Raw genomic sequence first — 20,945 nt, forward strand, 5'->3', positions numbered from 1 at the left:
TTGATGCTGCAATGTCAGAGACTTTTGCTTTGCTTCTTATTATTTTTTTTTTTAGAAATAGAGGCCTTGCAAAACCAGATCGACTACCACATAGCCTCCGGGATTCATCCATAAAGAACATTGTTCAGCACTGAATGCAGCAAGAGATTGCGAGTACTCATCGACTGACCTTCAAAAGAAGAGAGCTATTTTTAGCTTTCACGACAATTTCATTAGTTGATTTCTTACTTTGAGACCCGGTTCCTTTCTTTTGCTGCAAACCTAGAGCTTATCAACAGACTAGCTTTTTTTTTATAAAGATTATAAATGTGCAAAGCCATGGAATTTGGTTCAAGTTGTAGGGTTGATTGTTAACACATAGGCAAAGACTGCACAGAGCGAGACACGCAAAAGCTTCCGATAGTTTTATGTGCCTGGCTTTCTTCATGCTTTAAAGGGGTAAAACACATCTTCCAATCTTTCCATCTGTTCAGCCAGCAAATATGGAATCCATTATAAAGACACGCAGCACTGCTGAATGCAAAGTGCATAAATTCTTAAGGAGAGAGAATTCAAGGATTGTCATGATCCAACAAAAAAAATTATATACAAATCAACTTCATCCATTTTACTCTGATTTAGACGTTCATATGCCATTCAACACAAACGAAATCCAACCACTGCCGAAAAGAGTAGACATAGAACCTCTAAGACATAAAATCGAGATCACTTCTATAGCGGGCCACCCGTGCATACTTGTATAATGCTTAAATGAGAATCCAATACCAGCTGAGCTCTTTGATGGAAGCATTTGCTGGTATTCCAAGGCTGCGAATCTTTTCACACATTACAATGAACTACGAAGTATACAAATCTCATTGAGTGAGCTCAGCTCATCTCAGTTGGATTCTGTTTTAGACCTATCTTAACATCCAAACACAAAACTCTCAAATCACTATACATCACTTCACTCAAAACCTCTTTACACGACATCCATAATTTTTTTCAACTTCTCATAAATACATCTAAACTCATCTTAATATCCAAACACATCTAAACTCATCTTAGATGGACTCTATAAAACTTACTCCACCATCTCAATTCACTACTATTCATAAAGAACTCAACTTATTTATCTCAACATCCAAACGGGACCTAATATTAAGCACAGAATACATGACACACAATAGACATAAGTCAGTCTGGAGTCATAAGAAAGGTGCCAATCTCAGGATTCCAAACATTTGCCCGATAATATTAACGATACTATGCAAACATCAATCAAATGGGAGCAAAAAGAAAATACAGAGAAAATATTCCCCTGTGCAATTTACAAATCACATTTATATACCAAAGAAAATGACATTCAAGCAACCAACATAGATGAGGGTGGACTCATTTAAAGAGGATATAAGAAAAAATGAGGCTACAAACCTCAAACTCAATAAATGATTTTTGATCGATTTTATTAATCATAAGAATAGACAAGAGCCCAAGTACATGGAACATAAACTAGTGCGTCACCTATGCGTGATATTCTAGTGATACAAGAAATTCATAAATGTTCCTGCCAACTTACAATGTTATTAACAAAAACTTAAAATATACATCCTTCTACTAAAACATATATCAAACCTTTGCTTGCCGGAGGAACCTTGCACCAATTCGAAAACCATCCACTACCAAGATATCCACATTTTCAAAAAAGAAAACATTTTTCCAAATGCCTTCCTTTCTAAACAAAACTCCAAAAATCACTTAACCTGAAAGGCATTATAAATTAGAGGACGGGGTCTTGTTCTTTCTTCTCATTTGGTGCCAAACTACACAGTGACATCTACATTCATTGGATACAACAGAGACACCAAAATTTTTGAAGTACCTGAATTGGTATACCATTACACCTTGTTAACAAGTTGGTTGGTAGATATGACATGGGCAGGTGTGACCTCAGCCCAGCACACATTCTCCTCTAACCTCTTTACTGGGTGTCCCAAACTGTCTTAGAAGAGGATGCCGGGGTCCAATTAGATATTTACCAAAATTTATGTACCTAATTTTCCATCAGTATTTCCAACCTAAACTCATTTGTATAACACATTCATGGAATGTCCCACCCTGGTCATGGATGCACAAAGGAACAACGCATCAGGGCAAGTGTGCAAGATGTTGAAAATTCACGATGCTGTCATTAAGACGTAAAATACGAATTGAACAAGACTAGTAGAACTGATGTCCAAATCAAACAATTGATATGCGTGAGAGAAAACTGTTGTACACCATAATGGAAGGGACAGGGCCTTCAGCAGATAAATCATAAGGTGAAGTAGGAGCTAAAAGCAAGAAAACATTAGTGTTTGTTTCCAACCTAATCTAGGATAATACAATCATGAGCCTGCTCTTCAGGGTAGACAGGCTAAAAAGAGACTTCTCTATACAGAATTCGGCTATCTTGGTACCCCTTGACATCTAAACCACCACATTTTTCACACCACCTTCTTGCAAACTATGTAACCCATTTCCTACATATCCAGAACCTCTGGGCATGTATGACCTATATAACAATTGGAAATAACCAAAAACTCTAAACACTTCAGTAGAAGAAGCTCAGCGCTCTTTTCCCTCTTCTATTACTGAGATTTTTGACATACATCATCCATGAGTGAAATGCCTCCTGCATAAACTACGTCCCAGCATATAAACCTTAAATTTTTTTTGATAGGTAGCATATAAACCTTAAAATACCAAGAGCTTAATGGCACTCAGCATGAATGGGCCAAATTAGCTGTAAGAAGAGCGGCAGCGAAAGCGACTTGCCATAAGAATATAAGAAATCGGCACCTCGGAGTAGCAAGCATCAACGATCAAGCAATGGCATTTAAAGAAGCAACTAGCCCAATTCTAGAGCTAAATACCAGAGTTAACAAACCACAGCAAAGACATTTACGGGACATCACGCATGGCAATGGAATGTCAGACTCCACGCAGACGCCAACTTAGTCAGACAAACACAAAATAACAACATTACAGATTAAAAATCAGTTATTCCTAGGCATTTAAAATAAAGATTACAACCCGCAAACGTTCTCCCTAAAAATAAGCAGCAACAAATGCCACAGTTACCTTACCAAGACCCTTATTCTAATGGTCGTTTGCCGCCGCCTTGTACGCCTCCAATATCAACCTCGCCTGGTCCCTAATCAGCTCCGTCCGCTTCACGAAAACCTCCAATTCAGCCATCTGGACCTCCTTCCACCTCTCCTCTAACTCTGCCCTCTTATCTTTCCCGATCAACTCAAGTCCTCTCTTTATCACGCCCTCTTCCAAACCCGCCACACTCATGTTTTTATCAAACCGAACCACCTCATCAAGACTCCGCAATGAATCCGAACCCAGACCCGGATTCCCGTCATTATCCATCTTTTCAACCTCCTTGTTTGCAATCGGTGACACAGCAAGCAGTTCATCTTTCAAACTCCTGCCAGTATTAACTTTCTGATTGTTCTTCCTACTAGCCGCTTTCCCATTAGAGTTGCCGTCCTCTACTCCTCCTCCTCCTCCTCCTCCACCAGTCCCTTCAGCTGGGCCCCAAATTTTCTTCGATAATTCGTACGCCTTCTGCTCGTGGGGCTTGGAAAATGTGGGCTCCTTGCCCTTCTTTCCTCTGCCGGCGTTGTTCTTGTACTTCTTTCTCAACCTCCGGATCTTGTCCATCAGCTGGTTCTTCGAAACGTCGACATGCAGAGATTTCTTGACGAACTCGTGGAAGGCAGCAGCGTCGGTCCAAGGGTCGGCGCCCCTCTTCTCCGTGTAATCGAGCACGCCCTTAAGAATCGCAATCTCGTCGTCCTCGCTCCACAGCCTCTGGAAGAGTTTCTTTTCTTCGCCCGCTGACTTCTTCGAGTCCCCTGGGGAAACGGCACCGTCCGTATTCGGTTCCGGAGCTTTCTTCTTGGCCCGCTTCGACGAGTCCTTGATATCGGTCTCGTTGTTCGGTCGCTTGCTCGCCACCGATCTCGCGGGCGTAGTAGATGAAGGCTTGGATCTGGGTTTGGTGGTCGCCTTCGGGGCCACGTCTTCCATGGGCTTGGAGGCAATCGGCTTGACAGTCGGATTGGCGGTGGCTCCGGAGTCCGATTCCGACTCGGACCCGGACCCGGATCCGGACGAAGAAGATTGCGGTTTAGTTAGAGGAGGGTCTGGCTTTTTAGAAGGGGCCTTTTTGTCAGGTAAAGGAGTGGATGGCAAAGAAGATGTTTTTGTTGGTTCAGCTTCTTCTTCGGAAGAAGCAGATCCTTCTTCTTCATCCTCATGTTCTTCTTCTTCTTCTTCTTCAGATGAAGCTACTTCTTCTTCGGAGGAGGAAGCGGCCGGGGGATCATCCAGATGAGATTGGCGCTTCGGAGCCATGATCAAGGAGCTAGGGTTTGTGAAGAGCGAGAGAGATATTCACAGGGAGTGTTCAGCTAAATTTCGGAAAATTAGAGAGAACATTCCCCGTTCGTATGATTGCCGGTGTATAGATTTAATCGTGACCCTCAGATTATATGAAAAAAAAAAAGGTCAACCCGCGTATAGTAGCATGCCTAGCTCATGTCGACGCCGTACGCGTAGCGGTGGCATGGACATGATTGTAGTCTGATCCAGTCAAATCAGTTTGAAAAACTCTATACATTTAGGCACAACTGGCCCTCGCGCACGACATTTACCGTATGAGTCTCAAACTCTACACATTGGTTAAAAAAATATATGATTTTATTTTTTTATTCATAACTGGTAAATTTATATATTTTTGAACGGTGCGAGAGGTAGACTTATGTGTAAAATTTTTCATATTATATTTGATGAAACGGTATTTAATAACTGATGTTGAAACGGTGCGTATAGCGAAAAAGAAAAAATCCATTGAGAGAGAACTGCCCCTCCATCTCCTGCTACGCACACGAACCGTAAGCCCCCTCCTTATTCGATGCCGAACCCTAACCCTCACCCACGACAGTCACAACAGTTCTTCTTGGTCGTGGCTGCTTCTACTAGCAGACAGTGAGTCCTTCCTCCTTCTTCCTCGCGGATTCATTTTCATTTTCATTTTCGTTCGTTTGTTGGCAAAATGGGAGGTGTATTTGTTGTGCCAAACAAATCCAAGGTAACAGGAGCAAATGTTAGGGACGGATTTTACCTGTACAATTGGTTTCTATGCTTGCTTCTGGTTCACAAGGCTCATCTACTCATCAGTGAAGATTGATTAGTTGTTTTTCAAGTGATGATGGAGTGGCCGTTCGGTACTGGCTTGAGGAAGCACAGAGTTTCACTTGGGATGTAAAATCGTGGGGAATCCTTCTCAACTTTACCAGTTGGGTTCAGTTTTGAATTTTAAATCACAGAAATTGTTATTATTGGTAGCTTTCCCTGTACAGCGTCTTTGGCAGTTCTAGCGCTTCTTGCCAAAACCCCACCTCTTTGTTTTTTTTTTTTTTAAGTCTCGTCTGTTTAATAATTTAAATAAAACTTAAAAATTAATAAAATATATTTTTTTAATATTATTTTTATTTTAAAATTTAAAAAAAATTAAATTTTTTATTTTATTTTATATTATAATTTAAAAAATTATAATAATTAAATGAGATAAATTGTAAAAATAAACTACGCGTTATAGTTCTGTATTAGACATTTGAGGGTATTTTGAAGCAATCCCCCTTCCAAAATGCTTATTTTCAAACGAAGAAGGAATTATTTTGTGTCAATGCTGCTGGCTGTTTCCATCTTGTTCTGTTATCCCTTCCCTCTTGGATCCTTCACAATCTTTGGTCCGTATTTATACTGGCATCAACATGCTTTATAGTATGATATAACTGCAAATTTGTGAGTTAGAAGTTTATTCAGTTCAACCTAACAAGCCTCGGGTGTTTTTCTTTTTTTTTTTTAAATAATATAAGTGCTGACGGCGTGCACATACTTGGCACAAGTTGTGCCTGGACGCAGCAGTACTGAATCAGTTTAATAGCTTATTTGGGATGAAATGTGAATTTTGTAGATAGTAAAAAAATAATTTGTAAATATTAGTAAAATAGTTTAAGTTGAGTATTTTTTGTATTTTGAGAAATGAGATAGAAAAAGTTGAATAAAAAATATTATAAAGTTAAAATATTTTAATAATATAATTTTATATTTTTTTTTATTTGAAAAAGTTAGAATTGTTTTTTATTTTTTATTTAAAAGATGGAAAAAATTGTAATGATTAGTTTAAAAATTTTGTATTTGAATTATGTTTGAGAATATAATAGAAATTAGGATGAGATAAAATAAGATCAGATAACAATTTTGTGTCTCATCTAAGGTCCTAAACCTGCCCAATTTTCGTTGTTTGATTTTTGAGAAAACCAAAACATCATCCCTATTTTTTACAATACACATCAATATATAATTTATTATTATTCTTCTTCTATTTAAATATACATATTTATATATTAATATGCATGTATTTAAATAAAAAAAATATAAATAATAAATCACATAGTATGTGATGTAGAAGATGATAAACAAAATTTTTCTTAATTTTTATTTGAAAATAGGCAAATTCAATCAATTGATGATACACTGTTTAAATAATAGGGATTTTTTCTATTTGCGATTCTTTTAAGAAAATAATAGGAATTTATTATTAAAAAATTAAACTTTTGAAATATGCTTTTTATTTATTTATTTAGTATAGAGTGCGTCAACTTCCACACTTTATGACAAATATTATTTCTCATATTTGATAGTCAATCCTTTTTTTTTCCCAACCACACGAATTATTTTTTAGTTTATTATTATTTTAAATGAATAATATTTATATTTTTTCATAAATTAGTATTAATAATCATAAAACTATATCAATTACATTGGCTATTTATCACTGTAAAAGTTACATTAGCATTAGGGTGACAGAGCCTAAATAAGAGATTCTATATGCATTAGGGGGCGGGCTTTGCAATTGTTCATATTTTCAAGGCAAGTGATTTTTTTTTTTTTTGAATAAAACACATACTTCATTAAGTTAACAATAATTGGCAATCTGCCATTACAATTGAATTGATGCACTGGTTCTTTGTTTCTCTGTGAAATAGATCTTGTTTGAATTCAGAGATGAGATGAGTTAAAATAATTTGTAAATAATAATAAAATTTATGAGTTAAAATTTATAAATAGTAGTGAGATAAGTTGAGATGATTTGAACTCACATCCCAATCAAGACCAGCCCGGGCGCAGTTTAGATAGTGAAATGAGATACCTTAGATGAAAAATAAAGTTGAATAAAATATTATTAGAATATTATTTTTTAATATTATTATTGTTTTGAGATTTAAAAAAGTTAAATTATTTATTATATTTTATGTGAGAATTTAAAAAAATTATAATGATAAGATTAGATGAGATGAGATGAAACACTTTTACTAATCAAATAGGATCACTTTCTAATGTCCACAATCATTTTGTTGATATAGCTAGATAGGTTAGGATAGAAGGTAGTAGAGAGGACCTAGAAAAAAAATTTCTTTAGTTCATAGGGCTTGTGATATAGACGAAATCAGAACATTTATGACAACAATATTTTGACAATGAAGCAGGTTGTGGATTATGCACTATCTTTTCAGAAAAGTCATAAGGCAGCCCAAGGTTTTAAAGAAGCAAAGTTATAAAACACAGTGTTGTTGGGTTCATCCAAAAGAAGGCTTTCTTAAACTTAATATGGATGGAGCTATCTTTCAAGATCAACATGGAGCTATCTTTCAAGCAAAAAGGAATATGAAGTGTGTGACCCTTCTGAGATTGAATTATTGGCTATGTTTAGAGGCTTGCAACTTTGTGTTACCCATGGCATTCAAGACCCCATTCTGGAAAGTGATTCCTTGCTTATGGTGAATGAAGTCAAAGTTGTTGGGGATTCAATGTCACTCATTCCAGAGATAAAGGAGTTAATGAAGAAATTCAGGAGCTACACTATTCAACATACTACACGAGCAGGGAATGAAGCTGCCCATAAGCTTGCTAGATATGCTTGGCATGTAGATGATATTTGTGTATGGTAGGATTTTTTCCCATATTGTGTATCACAAGCTTGCTAGATTTTTTTCCCCTGTTATCTGGTGATAACATCTTTGGCTAAATGGTGGGCTACCATATGAGCCTCTCTCTTCACCTGTCTAATTGGCCACTCTACAATTTGTGCTAAGAGTTGTTTCGCATCAGTAACAAGACAACCAAAGGAGCTAGTTTCCAATTCATTACACCACTTGGATAGCATCTCCCTCCAAGATAAACTTGTGTATACCAAGAACATGACAGAGATGAAATGCCTCGACCATTTCGCTTGCCTCAGCTATAAATGGAGTAGTGCAGTAATTCCAAACTTTTCTTTTTGTGACAAGAACATCCCCTTGGTAGTCCCTAATCACGACACCAATCCCAATCTCAACAGAGTCCTTTTGCAACATCCCAATTCACATTGCACCATTCAAACATATGAGGTTCCCATCTAATAACTGGACCAAAGCCAGTACTACTCCTCTCAATATGGATTGCAAATGCCTTTTGATAGTCATCAAAAGTTAATTGAGCTTGGTCATAGAGTAGTTGAGCTTTATCAACCATATCCCCCTAGCAAGAATAGCAACCATTTCAAGTAAAGGTTGATCAATAATATATATATATATATATATATATGTTGTTAAAAAATGACATCAAAATCATTAGCACAGAGAGAAGATTTATGGATGGTTCGTCCTGCTAACATCCAAACATCTTTAGCTGAAGGATAAAACCACAAAATATGGCCAACTGTTTCAACTTCCATATTACAAACATGGCACAGTTTATTAACCACATTTATGGTATATAAGTTCAACTTAGTAGAGAGATAATTGTGCATGCACACCATAAGAACATTTTAAATGCATTGGGAATATTAAAGTTCCAGATCTTCTGCCATAGAAAATTTTGAGATGAAACATAAGAGGGTTCTCCAATAGACATTTGTTTGAGTTGTTTTTAAAGATGATATGCACTTTTCAATGTAAATTTTCTTGAGGGTGTACATTTCCAAGCAAGCCTCTCGTCACCATTTTACACACTCACATGTAAGGAAAAAAATGAGTTGTGCATCTGCCTCATTGAAAACCTCCTTCACTAGCTGAATATTCCACCATCTAGGCCTTGGATCAACAAGATCATATACCCTTGCATCCTTATAGAGTATCTTAAGGGTGATTGGATTCTGCCTAAGGATTCCTTTGGTATTCATTTATCATGCCATATCTGAATATTATTCTGTTACTCACACGCTAAATAAGACCTTCATGAAGCAAGTCCACAGCCCTTAAGCTTCTCCAAGCAAAAGGAAGGTCTAAATCCCATACTAGAGTGGAAAAAAGTAGTTTTAGGATAATATTTGGCCTTAAAAATCTTGGATGCTAAAGAGTAAGGATTTTTCAACAATCTTCATGCTTGCTTAGCTAAAAGAGCTTTGTTAAAAGAATGCAGATCACGAAACCAAGACCACCTTGTCTCTTCCTATACCTTAGTGAACTCTAGCTCTTCCAATGAATTTTGTTATGTTGTTGCTGAGAACCCCACCAAAATTTGGTCATCATACTATGTATTTTCTTACACAGAGCCTTAAGTAACAAAAGGACACTAATTATGTAGGTTGGAATTGCTTGTACTACAGCTTTGATGAGGATTTCCTTCCTAGTCTGTGATAGAAAACTCACCTTCCAATTGTCCATCCTCCGAGTGACCCTTTTCAATATATTTTGGAAAGCTTGCACCTTTGATCTACCAATAAGAGAGAGTACACCAAGGTATTTATCAAAGTTGGTTGAGGCTCTTAACCTACACTAGTCATCAACTATTGTCTAAGCATTGCACCTGTATTTTTATTGAAAAAGATTGAGGTTTTTTTTTTTGATTAAGTTGTTGACCAGATGCTCCTTCATACAAGGCCATAATCTTATTCAGTCTAGCCCATTCAATCAGATTGGCCTTACAAAACAACAAACTATCATCTGCAAAGAAAAAATATTTTATTGCAAGTGACCCTCAAGTAATAGGAACACCAGAAATAAGGCTTCTTCCTTCAGCATAATGAAGTTGATTACTTAGCAATTCTGTACAAAGGATAAACAAATATAGAGATAAAGAACAGCCATATCTTAAGCCACGTTGAGGCTTGAACACTTCTTATGAACACCATTTACAAGTATTGAAAAAGAGGAAGATGTTATGCACTTGAATATCAACTGCAAAAAATGACTGTCATTTTCAACATAACAGCTCTAAAAAAATCTCATTCTACTCAGTCCTAAGTTTTGCTCATGTCAAGCTTTACTGCCATATACCCTTTGTAACGACCCAGCCCAATAATTCTAAGGTTGAAATATCTATAATTTTTATTGGACCGGAATTATATTTAATGGGACATATTGGATAAGTCCACGAACAAAAAATTATTGAGATTGATTAAGAGTTTTAATTAGACTCAATAATTCGGTTAAATCTTATTTATTATTTAATGAGTTAGACTCATTTTAAAATTTAAAGATTGACCATTAGAAATTTGTTTCAATTTAAAATCATTACTGATTGAAGTCCCCTACGCAGCCTTAGTCACTGTCAATCCTACATTAAATGAAATGCTAGATTATGTTTTTGAATTCAAACTCTCTTATTAGATGATCACGACTGAGTGTTCAATAGATTAGTGTCACTACATGTATTAACTGAGTTCAACTCAAACTCATCGACACCTTTTCTTGATCTTTCTATAAACATCTCCCTTTCGTGTGCTATTTGAAAAAAACTATAAACTATCGTAAGTGCAGCGGTCAACCCAGTACCAAGCCTGTTGCACGGTGTCCTACAAGGTAAGTAGCTTGATCATAAATTAAGATTAACATATGTTAGCTAATTATATATATATTATTAAAGCTAGTTCTTTTACATACCATGCATGTCATGATATTCACAAGCATGCCATTCATCATGTTTCATTATGCATATTATAGTTATGCGCTTTTTATGCATCTCATGCATCTCACGTTACATAAGACACATCAGCTTTCATAAAATCAAGTGTAAGATAAAGATCAGATTAATCAAATGGCCATTCAGATGCATAGTACCATTGCAGATAGGGTGGATGTGCAAGCTACGGACTCAAACGTAGTCCACCATAGCATTTTATCATATCAGATCAACGGTTAAGTGCACAACCTTGCACGCATGGTTAAGTGTGTTGGTCAATCAGTTAAGTTAGATAATTCAAATCAGTTAAATAAGTCAATATACCAAAAATATTTTCAAGTCATGTGTGTCATCAACATATTTATGAACAATCATGATTTTAACTCTCGGCATGATATATTTTATAAAAACCTTATATTAAGTATGTTTAAGTTATGATGAATTTCTTACTGAGTCATTGACTCATTTTAGCTTTTTTTATATTTTTAAACCACCTAGGTCAGAATATTTATGAATGTAGAGTTGCAGGACGAGTCTTAGTCCAATGAGGCATGACAGTAGCCTAGATCATGTACATATATTTTAATTTATGATTTTTACAGTACAGATTTTGAGAAATTTTAATAAATGCTTCCGCACACTCTCATTTATAATTACATTATTTTAATACAAAAAAAAACTCTATTTATTGTAAGGAATATTTGTACTTGGCACTTCTTTCAAAATAAAAGAAAATATTTTTAAGTCAAGGTTAGTAGTAGCATTCTGACTCCCGAGAATTTTTTAAAGTGATTTTATTCTTAAACTTGGAGAGCAGGTTACACCCTTTTTTCCATTAATCCTGCTATTCATGATATGTAGTGTCTCATATGTAGCCAAAACATTATTTGTTATCAATCTATCAGGAATAAAAACAAATTGGTTTGCTGATACAATCTCTTGGAGAATGAGTTTCAACCTATTTGCAATGACCTTGGTTACTATCTTTTAAATCACACTGCACAAACTAATAGGTTTGAAGTCAGCAACTTTTTGTTGATTTCTTATTTTTGGGATCAAAGTAAGTAGGTGAAATTAATGGCTTTAGGACTTGCATTTGAATTCAATATGGATAGAATCACCACACTTACCTCTAGTCCTATCACATGCCAGAATTTTTGATAAAAACATGCTGCAAAACCATTCAGAGGCCCTATTTGAAAAAGTGCCCTTTCTACCTTTTCTACAGAATAAGGACTCAGTAAAATAGAATTCATTGTTTGAGTCACTCTCGATTCCACTGCTTGCAAACATTTATTGAGATTCAAAGGATTTGAAGTGGTAAAGAGTTCTTAATAATATCAAGTAAAAGCTTGATCAATAGCTTTGGAGCCAACATGAGCATAATCATTTGCATCCATAACCTAGGAAATATAGTTCCTTTTCCTTCTCTGAGTTGCACAATGATGATAATACTTGTATTACGATCTCCATGTTGTAACCAAGGCATTTTAGCATATTGTTTTCACTTGAGATCTTCTCGAAGTAAGATACCATCCACTTCATCTTTGACAGTTGGAAAATCTTAGTAGCTGCACTCAATGTATGTTATAAATTATCCATTTGTAAGAGTTTTTGTTGTAAAACCTTATCATTTTCCTATTTTTTTACCATTATTCCAAGACACCAGACATGCCATACATCTTTCTAGTTTCTTACACATTGACATTGGACCCTTTTTTGTACTTGGGTTATACTTCCACAAATTCTGCACAAAATCTTTACAATTATCATAAATTACCCAGCTAGCCTCACACCGAGAAATTTTCCCTTCTATCCTTTGGCTTAACCTGTCCATTGATAACGAAAGAATGATAGCACAATGATATGAAGAAACGACTGGTACAATAGTGACATTTCCATTGCCAAATCTAGAACACCAATTCATATTTGCTACTGCTCGATCCAATCGTTCATTTGTAAAAGAACTATCATCTCTGTTATTAGACCATGTAAATTGCCTCCCATAACAATCAAGATTAGACAGGTTGCAATCCTTTAATGCATCTCAAAAAGTAGTCATTTCTCTGACATTTCTGTTAGCACCCTAGCTTTCTCACTTAGATACATAATCTCATTAAAGTCTCCAATACATAAGCACATATGAGGATTTAAACCATAAAGATGACGCAAAATATTCCAACCTTAACCTCTTTTCTCCACCTCTGGATGGTCATAAAAGGAAGTGAGCATCCATTTTTCCTCATCATTCTGAGTAGACATCCAAGAATTAATATGTCTATTTGAGAAACTGTGAATATCTAAACCAACATTAGTCTTCCACAACAAAGCAAGACAACCACTTTTACCCACACAATCAACATATAAAATGGAATCAACCCAGTTTGTATTTAAGTTTTTCAACACCGGTAGTATGCATCTTAATTTCCATCAGAAATAAAATGCTAGGCTTATTTTCCTTAACCATACGATCAAGGTCACGAACTGTGTGAGGGTTGCCAAGTCCTCGATAGTTCCAACTTAAAGCCTCAGTGTTCCTTGCATGGTTGAAAAACAGTCTCTGCCAATAACATTTGGTTTTGATGCTCACCACCATGGGTTTTCTTAAAAGAGATGTATTTCTACTCACAGTAGTAGATGACAACCTTACCAGCCACAGTGACAACCTTTTTGCATGGAAATAAGTTGGTCTCTTTTCCTCTAGCACATCTCTTCCATTTAGTAGGAGAAATAGATACACTTCCCACATCATATACCGACAATAAACTTCGCAGTTCTTCTTGATTTTTTTAAGGCACTTGCGCATCCACATTAGAGGCATCTAAATCAAAATCTTCCAGACAAGGGGGCATATAAGGTGGAGACAAAGATTGGAGATCTTTCTTTAAATTTGCATTCATCCTCACGTGTTTTACAGGTTCTATCCCCATATCAATCCCAATCGTAGTCTGTTCATTCTCTTCAAAGGATGAAAATGCTAATTTATGACCACTACTGACCAGATTGCAACCTATAGAAAAAGGTCGATTCATTATCATTTGAGCAACATACCCAGCATCTTGACACGGTGGTACACCATCAATAGTGTTAGAAACTGCCCCATTGGAAGTTTGGCAGTTATTTTGTTTGTGTAAACTGTCCCAATTGTCATAATCGTTGAACTTCTTGTAAGAGGAACCCATCTGAAAATTAGAAGACCAAGTATGTGCCGGCCAGACATGGTGGAGCCAATGGTGGCAACATGTAACCATGGCCCCTATTGCAGTTACTTTTCTCCATGATGAGTCTAATCAGAATCTGCGATCTTACATCCGGCAGGTCCATGTTGGATAATACCACATTTAAAATAGAACCTCCGTAGCCTTTCATATCAGAAGCAAACCAGTGTAGAAAGTCCATCCAACTCTAACATCTTCCCTCTTACCAGTGGCTTCGTTGTATCAATTGAAACTTTCACACGAAGGAACTTACCCCAACCAGTACCATTCAGATCCACATCCACTTCTAGAACTCGTCCAATACTAGCATCAACTTTGTTTCCAACATCAATATTCATACAACCAAAAGGAAGATTATGAAGTTGCACCCACATATCAGTAAATTGGAAAGACATCTTACTAGGAGGCTTGAAACCATCAAAACCGCTCCATACAGATTAGGGAGAAATTAAATAACCATGGCTAACTTGTCCATACTTTCCACATATCTATTTGGGTAGTAAATTCAAACAAATATAAATTCAGCCCCACTTCATAAAATTTGATCCCATTACTCACTTTTCAAATTTTCTGCATAGTGGTTGCGAAGGCGTCTCGATTGATCCTTTTATCTCCTAAAATACATCCCACCAGTACATTTCTTCCCCTGATAAGAGTTTTTTGCAGAGTACCTTCGTCAATGGCAGCATCTTCTTCTCAACATCAGTTAACGTTAACTTAGACCACAATTTTTTCTTCCATGCTTACCCAATAGAAAAAACACAAGAAAAGTAGATGACATAAACTTGCCCAAAGCAAACTGCCCTTTTCAAAGTGAAAGACGAAAACTTTCTCCTCTCAAGGTGAAAGAGAGAACTTTTTTTCAGTTATTAATATGCGTATATGTTTTGGGTAGTGATATCTACTACCAAAAGGCATTTCAAGTTTTTTTTTTTTTTAATCATTTTTTTAAGCATTTTTTTAACATCCTATCACTAACCCTATCATTATTCATATGTTTTCCCGCACACTCTTTTGGGGAAGAGTAGTTTTTAAGGAGGATATATTCTCCTGGATGCAATGTTAAATAATGGAGCATATGAATATGACTCATAGAAAAATAAGCACGAAACTCTTGGAAAAACTTTAAAATACGAAGATGTTCAATGGGCCGGGAGGAGGAGCAAGACATCAATGGGGTGCACGTATGGCGTTTAGAGGTAGTTTAAGCGTAGATATAGGGCTAAAAACCTCTGAAAAAGAAAAAGATAAGAAATTAAGAAATTCAAAAAATATATAAAAATAACATAACATGACTGAAAAGCCAGCATGCAACTACCTAAAAGTGGCTCGCATATAAAAAACCAAAGACTCGAGTTGGCTTGATGGCGTGTAGTAGCCACATGCGTCGAAGGTGGTTCCATCGTGCGCTTGGTCGGCGGGGATTGCTAGTGGCCATGGGTAGACCAATATGGATTGGTGCTTCTAATGGTAGGATTGGCTTTGGTGAGTTTATAGTCAATGAAATTTCTTTAATAGCTCGAGGAAAATGAGAAAAACTAATTAAAAAAATGAAAAAACAAGAAAGAAAATAGAGAGATGGAGGGCATGATAGTACTATTAGATGAAGAGGAAGGGAGAAGCTTCATTGAGTTGCCAACTAATTGCTAACTGAGTTGAGGGTGAGATACGCACCATTTGAACTTTTAGTCTCAAGTAAAAAAGGAATAAAAATTACACTTTACTTCCTTAAATTACCTTTGATATGATCTTTAAGTTATTATTCTATCTCCCAAACTATCAATCATTTTGCAATTTGCTCATTTCTTTGACTTCCAACACATAAAATGGTATAAATATGATTGGTTTGGGTCAGAAGTTTCCAAAACTTTCAAGAAACACAACAATGCATGAAACACAAAAATACACTAAATCCCAAAGGTTTTTCTTCACTTTCATTTGATGTAGCAGTTAGAAGCAATGGAAGTATAATAACAGCAATTTGTAGGTTTGACATTGGCGTGCCTCTTTTTGTCCACACAAGATTCATAAACAGTATCAATCCAAACATAGAAGAAGCCACAACAATGTTAATGGAATCCAGGAAGCAGTGAATATAAATTAGAAGACAATCCTTGTTGAAGGAGACTCAATTGGTAGTATAGACAATTGCACAATTAAAGTATGCAACATATTGCACAATGCAGCCTATGGTAAGAGACAATATTTATTACATTGATTTGATAAATGGAAAGTGCAAAAACTTCACTGATCTTAAAATTGATGTGCGCATTATCTTACACGACATTTGAAAGATATGGAAGCATTCCCCTTGTATGTATTCTCTAATGTCTACTAGATTTTTATAGTGGAAAAGATCCACTTATTCTGTAATCTGTACTGCAATTTATTTTTCATCAACGAATCTTGCTTAGAAAAACAAAAAAAAACCTCTTGATTTTGCAATCATTACAAATTATCAATTGCTTATCTCATACTCTTTCATGAGGAATCATAATCTCACTTTTAACATCTGAAAATTGAAACATGTGACATTTCTTGGTAACTTGATGGAAGTATCACCACAATGTTCAAGAAGGAAAATGATACTATGTCATTTGAATTTGTTCCCTTAATTTGATCGTTCATGTATTTTATATTTTTAATATTTTTTTACTTAATAGGTAAGAAAATGATTATTAGTGTATTGGTATTTTTTTAAAAAAAATATTTAAAGATATTAAAAAAATATATATTTAAAAGAAAAAAAGAGTACAATTTGTACTGCACACCTAGTAGTTTTTTTTTTTTAAAAAAAACCGCTAGTTGTTACTTTATTCAGACTCTCCTCTCAGTACTTAAATCAACTTACAGAGAAAGAGTATCACAAATTGAGAGATGAAGCAAGAGTTTTTTCCATCTAGAATCCCTTCACATAGCTTCAAACAAATTGTCTCACAACCTTTAAAGAAAAAGCTTACATCAGAACATTGTTCATTTCTCTTAACCAAGCTTGGAAAGAACAGTATTCAGGGAAGATACAGTCGCAGTATAGTACTTCTCTGCTTCTGGGGTGCTCTTAATTTTTGCTGCATGGTCCAGCTGTTGCAAAAAAGAGAAGAACAAACACACAATAATAATGAATAAGAAAATGAATTCAAATACTCACATAAATGAATATTGAAATTAACTTTTTGGACTCACATTGCTAATGTCCTGGAAGAGCTTTCCAGTGAGGTCCTTGAGGGATTTCTTCTCGTCCTTTGGCTTAGCAGAAATGACAGTGTTAAGGTCGTATCGAAGATACTCTGCCTTCAAACGAAGATCCATCTGCACGTAGGGCCAAGCCTTCTTGTCAATCAACTCCTTCACGCCAACAATGTCCTTGGCTGACTCCTTCGCCCTCTGGGCTGCCTGTGCTGGGGCCAGCGGTTGAATGAAGAACCTCTCTTTCAAGGGCAGGTCAAGGTCTCTTGGCTCATCAGCATTTAGAGTTCCAGCTGCCAACATATAAAACAACTCCGATTGTTGAAAATGCCAAATACCACACACCCATTTAACATGTTATGGCAGTTATAGTATTGTATCGTTTCCATTGAGTAAAATATCAAACATCTTCAAGGAGAGTTCCAGCTGAAAATATCAAACATCTTCAAGTATGGTTGAAAATTCCGATTTGAAGCGTAACTAAGGCTCGCAGATGCCTAAAGCAAGAGATGGGAAGGAAGACTTACGCAATCCACCAGAGGGTGGGGGAGGAGGGCCCACCTTGATTGACTTTGCCTCAGCAAGCACGGCTTGAACAAAGGACCCCGAGGCCAACCCGGCAGCAACCAGACCAAGGACTGCCCGGCGGCTGGTTTCGGGCTCAGCAGGCACCGGCTGCTGGGCTCTGACGGTCAGCCCCGGCCGTGTCATGGCCACAACTCGGCTGTTGCCATTTACATTCAAGCGGGTTGAGCCACTCAGCCGGAGGCTGCCATCTAACACAGCCTGAGATGAACCGCGTAAGCCCGCCATTGAAGCTATAGCTTGGGCCATTTTCTCAACTTCTCTCTGCCTCGGGTGTACTGGGTTTCTCTTTTTCTTTCCAACTGGATTTCAAGTGAATGAATGCGGAATTAATATTTTATTTTTCTTAGTGTTTGTCTTCAGTTTCTGTGATGTAGAGTGAGCTTCGGCAAATCACCTTATCTGCCATTTCCTACTTGGATAAGTTGGATATGGCCTCAGCCAACCACTGCTTGAAACGTGTTATTTGATCATTCCTTTGGATTGGGTTCCAGCTTGGGCTGCCAACATGTTGACACGTGGACACTACCAGATTTGTATGATTTACCATCAAAGTGTGGGTTATTATTGAACTCAACTTAAGAATGCAGCGATTTTAACGACAACGACTGCGTTACTCCCGAGCAGCATCAAAATCCTTTTCGGGAATACAATTATTTTTAAATATTTATAGATTAATTTATTATTATTTATAATATTATTTATACTATTTATTATTATTTATAAGTGATATGAGACATTCTTAATTTTCAAACAAAAACTTGATGAGAAAATTGGTACCGTAGAAATGAGAAGGTAACACTTGTGTTGTTGTGATTTAGTTTGTGTTTGGATAGTGAAATATTCTGTAAATAATAATAAAAAAGTAATAATAAAATTTTAAAATTATAATAAATAATAGGTAAATAATAATAATAAAATAATAAATATCTAAAAATACTTGAGTATCTAAATTAGACCTTATTAATCTGAGCACCAATTATTTGCAGCACCCGGCACTTTTCCTACAAACTAGTAAGGAGGAAGTACTTTTTATATTGTTGATATATCTTGATTTGATTCTATAATTTTTTTTTATAACTCGTATTTTAATAAATTAATTATATGGATGGTGCCTCGTTTACACTGATTTATAAATATAACTTTTCATCGACATAATTAGATGTAACTTTAACATAATAATGAAGAGACTTATTGAAAGGTAAAGCGCCTCTTGCCTAACTCAGCCATTTGTTTTTTAATGCATGTTTTGCCCTTATAATTGGTTAGTGAGGTGATTTGAGATCATTTTATATAATTTTACTATTGTTTATTATTATTTATAAACTATTTACTATTTATTTATTTTTTATTTATTTTTTACTTTTTTTACTATTAGTCATAAATCAGTTGATATCAACTCAACATTCAAATAAGGTCGGCTCAATACGTTCCGGGACTTGAGACTTAAATTCTGAATGAGGCCTTCTTTTTTTTTAAGTAAAATTAAATAAATTTATTTGTATTTTTATATTATATTTTTATTTAAAAATAATTCCTAATATTTTGTAAAGTAAAATTATTGGTTAAGATTTTATACCACGTTTTCATGAATTAATAACTGACTTTAATCTTTATTAGGAAATTTTTGATTTAGAGAGAATTTTATCAAATCTAGTTTTACAAGAACTTTAAATCAATGTTTTGAATACCATACCGGAAGCTGTACCGGTCAAGGTACTGGAACGAAATATTTCGATACCGGTACTGTTTCGTATACCGTTTCGGAATAGTCGATATATGAATAAATTATATATATAAATTATAGTCTATATATTAATAAATTATATATAAATACATATATATATATAAATTATAAATAGCCTAGTCTGAATTAAGGGTCAAAAAATAAACTTGTAGTTTAAAAAAATAAAAAAAATATATAAAATTGAAGGCCGAAATATCGACTTGTATCGGCTGAAATATAGGCCGGTATAGGCTGAAATTGAGGTTGGTATGACTGGTACCGGCCGGTACGAAACGTATATGGTATCTGTACCGGCCCAGCGACTGGTATAGAAAATATCGACCATACCGGCCAGTACGGTACGAAATTAAAAACAGTGCTTTAGACTCTTAGACACAATTATAATCATTATTGTCAATAAAGTTCTATAAGTAATTTATACATTTGAAAAAAAATGAGTCTTTGCCTCTTTAAAGGATTATACAAAAACCTTTTATGGACATTAAAAAATTAAATTTTTCTATTTCTAATTTTCATATTAATTATATATTAAACTAATAATGACAAAAGAAAAGTGTATTCTTAGAATGAGAATATGTAAAATAATTACTATATGTGATACTTTTAAAAACTAATAATTATATAATATCTATTTGATCTTATTTATATTCTTATTTTCATTGAGTTAATTAAAGTTTTTTATTGGATATATATATATATATATATATAATTTAAAAAAAAACCTACTTTATATGTATATTTTTTTAGGAGAGCCTTCTTCGCCTTAGGCAATTGCCTAATGGAAGAGCACCCTGCATTCAAATGTACCTTAAGGCCAGGTTGGATTGAGAGGGGATCCATGTTATTTTATTATTACAATTTCATAAATTTTTATACAAAAATTCAATTTTCTCAAATTTTAAAATAATAACAATATTAAAAAAAAAAATAAGAGAAAATATATTTACAATCATGAATTGTATAATTGCCGTGTAATTGTTTTGAAGAAAATGAATAAAACTTAAGATCTATATAAAAAAAATTAATTTTTTAATAATAGATCTCACTCTTTTTTAAAACGATTATATAATATTTATACATTTCACGATTATATATAGAATTACGATTTGAAACTGAAACGAAACGTTTTCTTAGATAAATTATCGATCGAATTACGGCTTACTAGGTTGGTATGGGCCGGATAAGAATCCGCTTCGGCCCAATAAATCAACGTCACTTTCGAAGAG

General features: G+C 35.1%; 2 protein-coding genes across 2 annotated transcripts; both read right to left on the reverse strand.

Annotated features, from left to right (window-relative positions):
* Window positions 1-2,839: 2,839 nt before the first annotated feature.
* LOC121264359 (STOREKEEPER protein-like) lies at window positions 2,840-4,680 on the reverse strand. The gene has a single exon (XM_041167498.1). The coding sequence runs from the start codon at window positions 4,387-4,389 to the stop codon at window positions 3,121-3,123; it is 1,269 nt and encodes a 422-aa protein (XP_041023432.1). The 5' UTR covers window positions 4,390-4,680; the 3' UTR covers window positions 2,840-3,120.
* Window positions 4,681-16,940: 12,260 nt separating this feature from the next.
* On the reverse strand, window positions 16,941-18,370 carry LOC121264362 (oxygen-evolving enhancer protein 3-2, chloroplastic-like). The gene is made up of 3 exons (XM_041167501.1): window positions 17,915-18,370; window positions 17,385-17,680; window positions 16,941-17,282 (listed from the first exon to the last, which is right to left on the reverse strand). The coding sequence occupies exons 1-3, from the start codon at window positions 18,219-18,221 to the stop codon at window positions 17,184-17,186; spliced, it is 702 nt and encodes a 233-aa protein (XP_041023435.1). The 5' UTR covers window positions 18,222-18,370; the 3' UTR covers window positions 16,941-17,183.
* Between the last annotated feature and the right edge of the window lie 2,575 nt (window positions 18,371-20,945).

The sequence above is a fragment of the Juglans microcarpa x Juglans regia genome, chromosome 5D (genome assembly GCF_004785595.1).
Source record: "Juglans microcarpa x Juglans regia isolate MS1-56 chromosome 5D, Jm3101_v1.0, whole genome shotgun sequence".
In the NCBI taxonomy this organism is placed as follows: domain Eukaryota; kingdom Viridiplantae; phylum Streptophyta; class Magnoliopsida; order Fagales; family Juglandaceae; genus Juglans; species Juglans microcarpa x Juglans regia.

Excerpts from the sequence above, each read along its gene's own strand:
- LOC121264362 (XM_041167501.1), bottom strand. The coding sequence starts at position 18,221 with ATGGCCCAAGCTATAGCTTCAATGGCGGGCTTACGCGGTTCATCTCAG. Across the intron at positions 17,681-17,914 it reads CCCACCCTCTGGTGGATTGC|CTGGAACTCTAAATGCTGAT; the intron begins GTAAGTCTTCCT and ends ATATGTTGGCAG. Across the intron at positions 17,283-17,384 it reads TCTTCCAGGACATTAGCAAT|CTGGACCATGCAGCAAAAAT; the intron begins GTGAGTCCAAAA and ends TTTTTGCAACAG.
- LOC121264359 (XM_041167498.1), bottom strand. The coding sequence starts at position 4,389 with ATGGCTCCGAAGCGCCAATCTCATCTGGATGATCCCCCGGCCGCTTCC.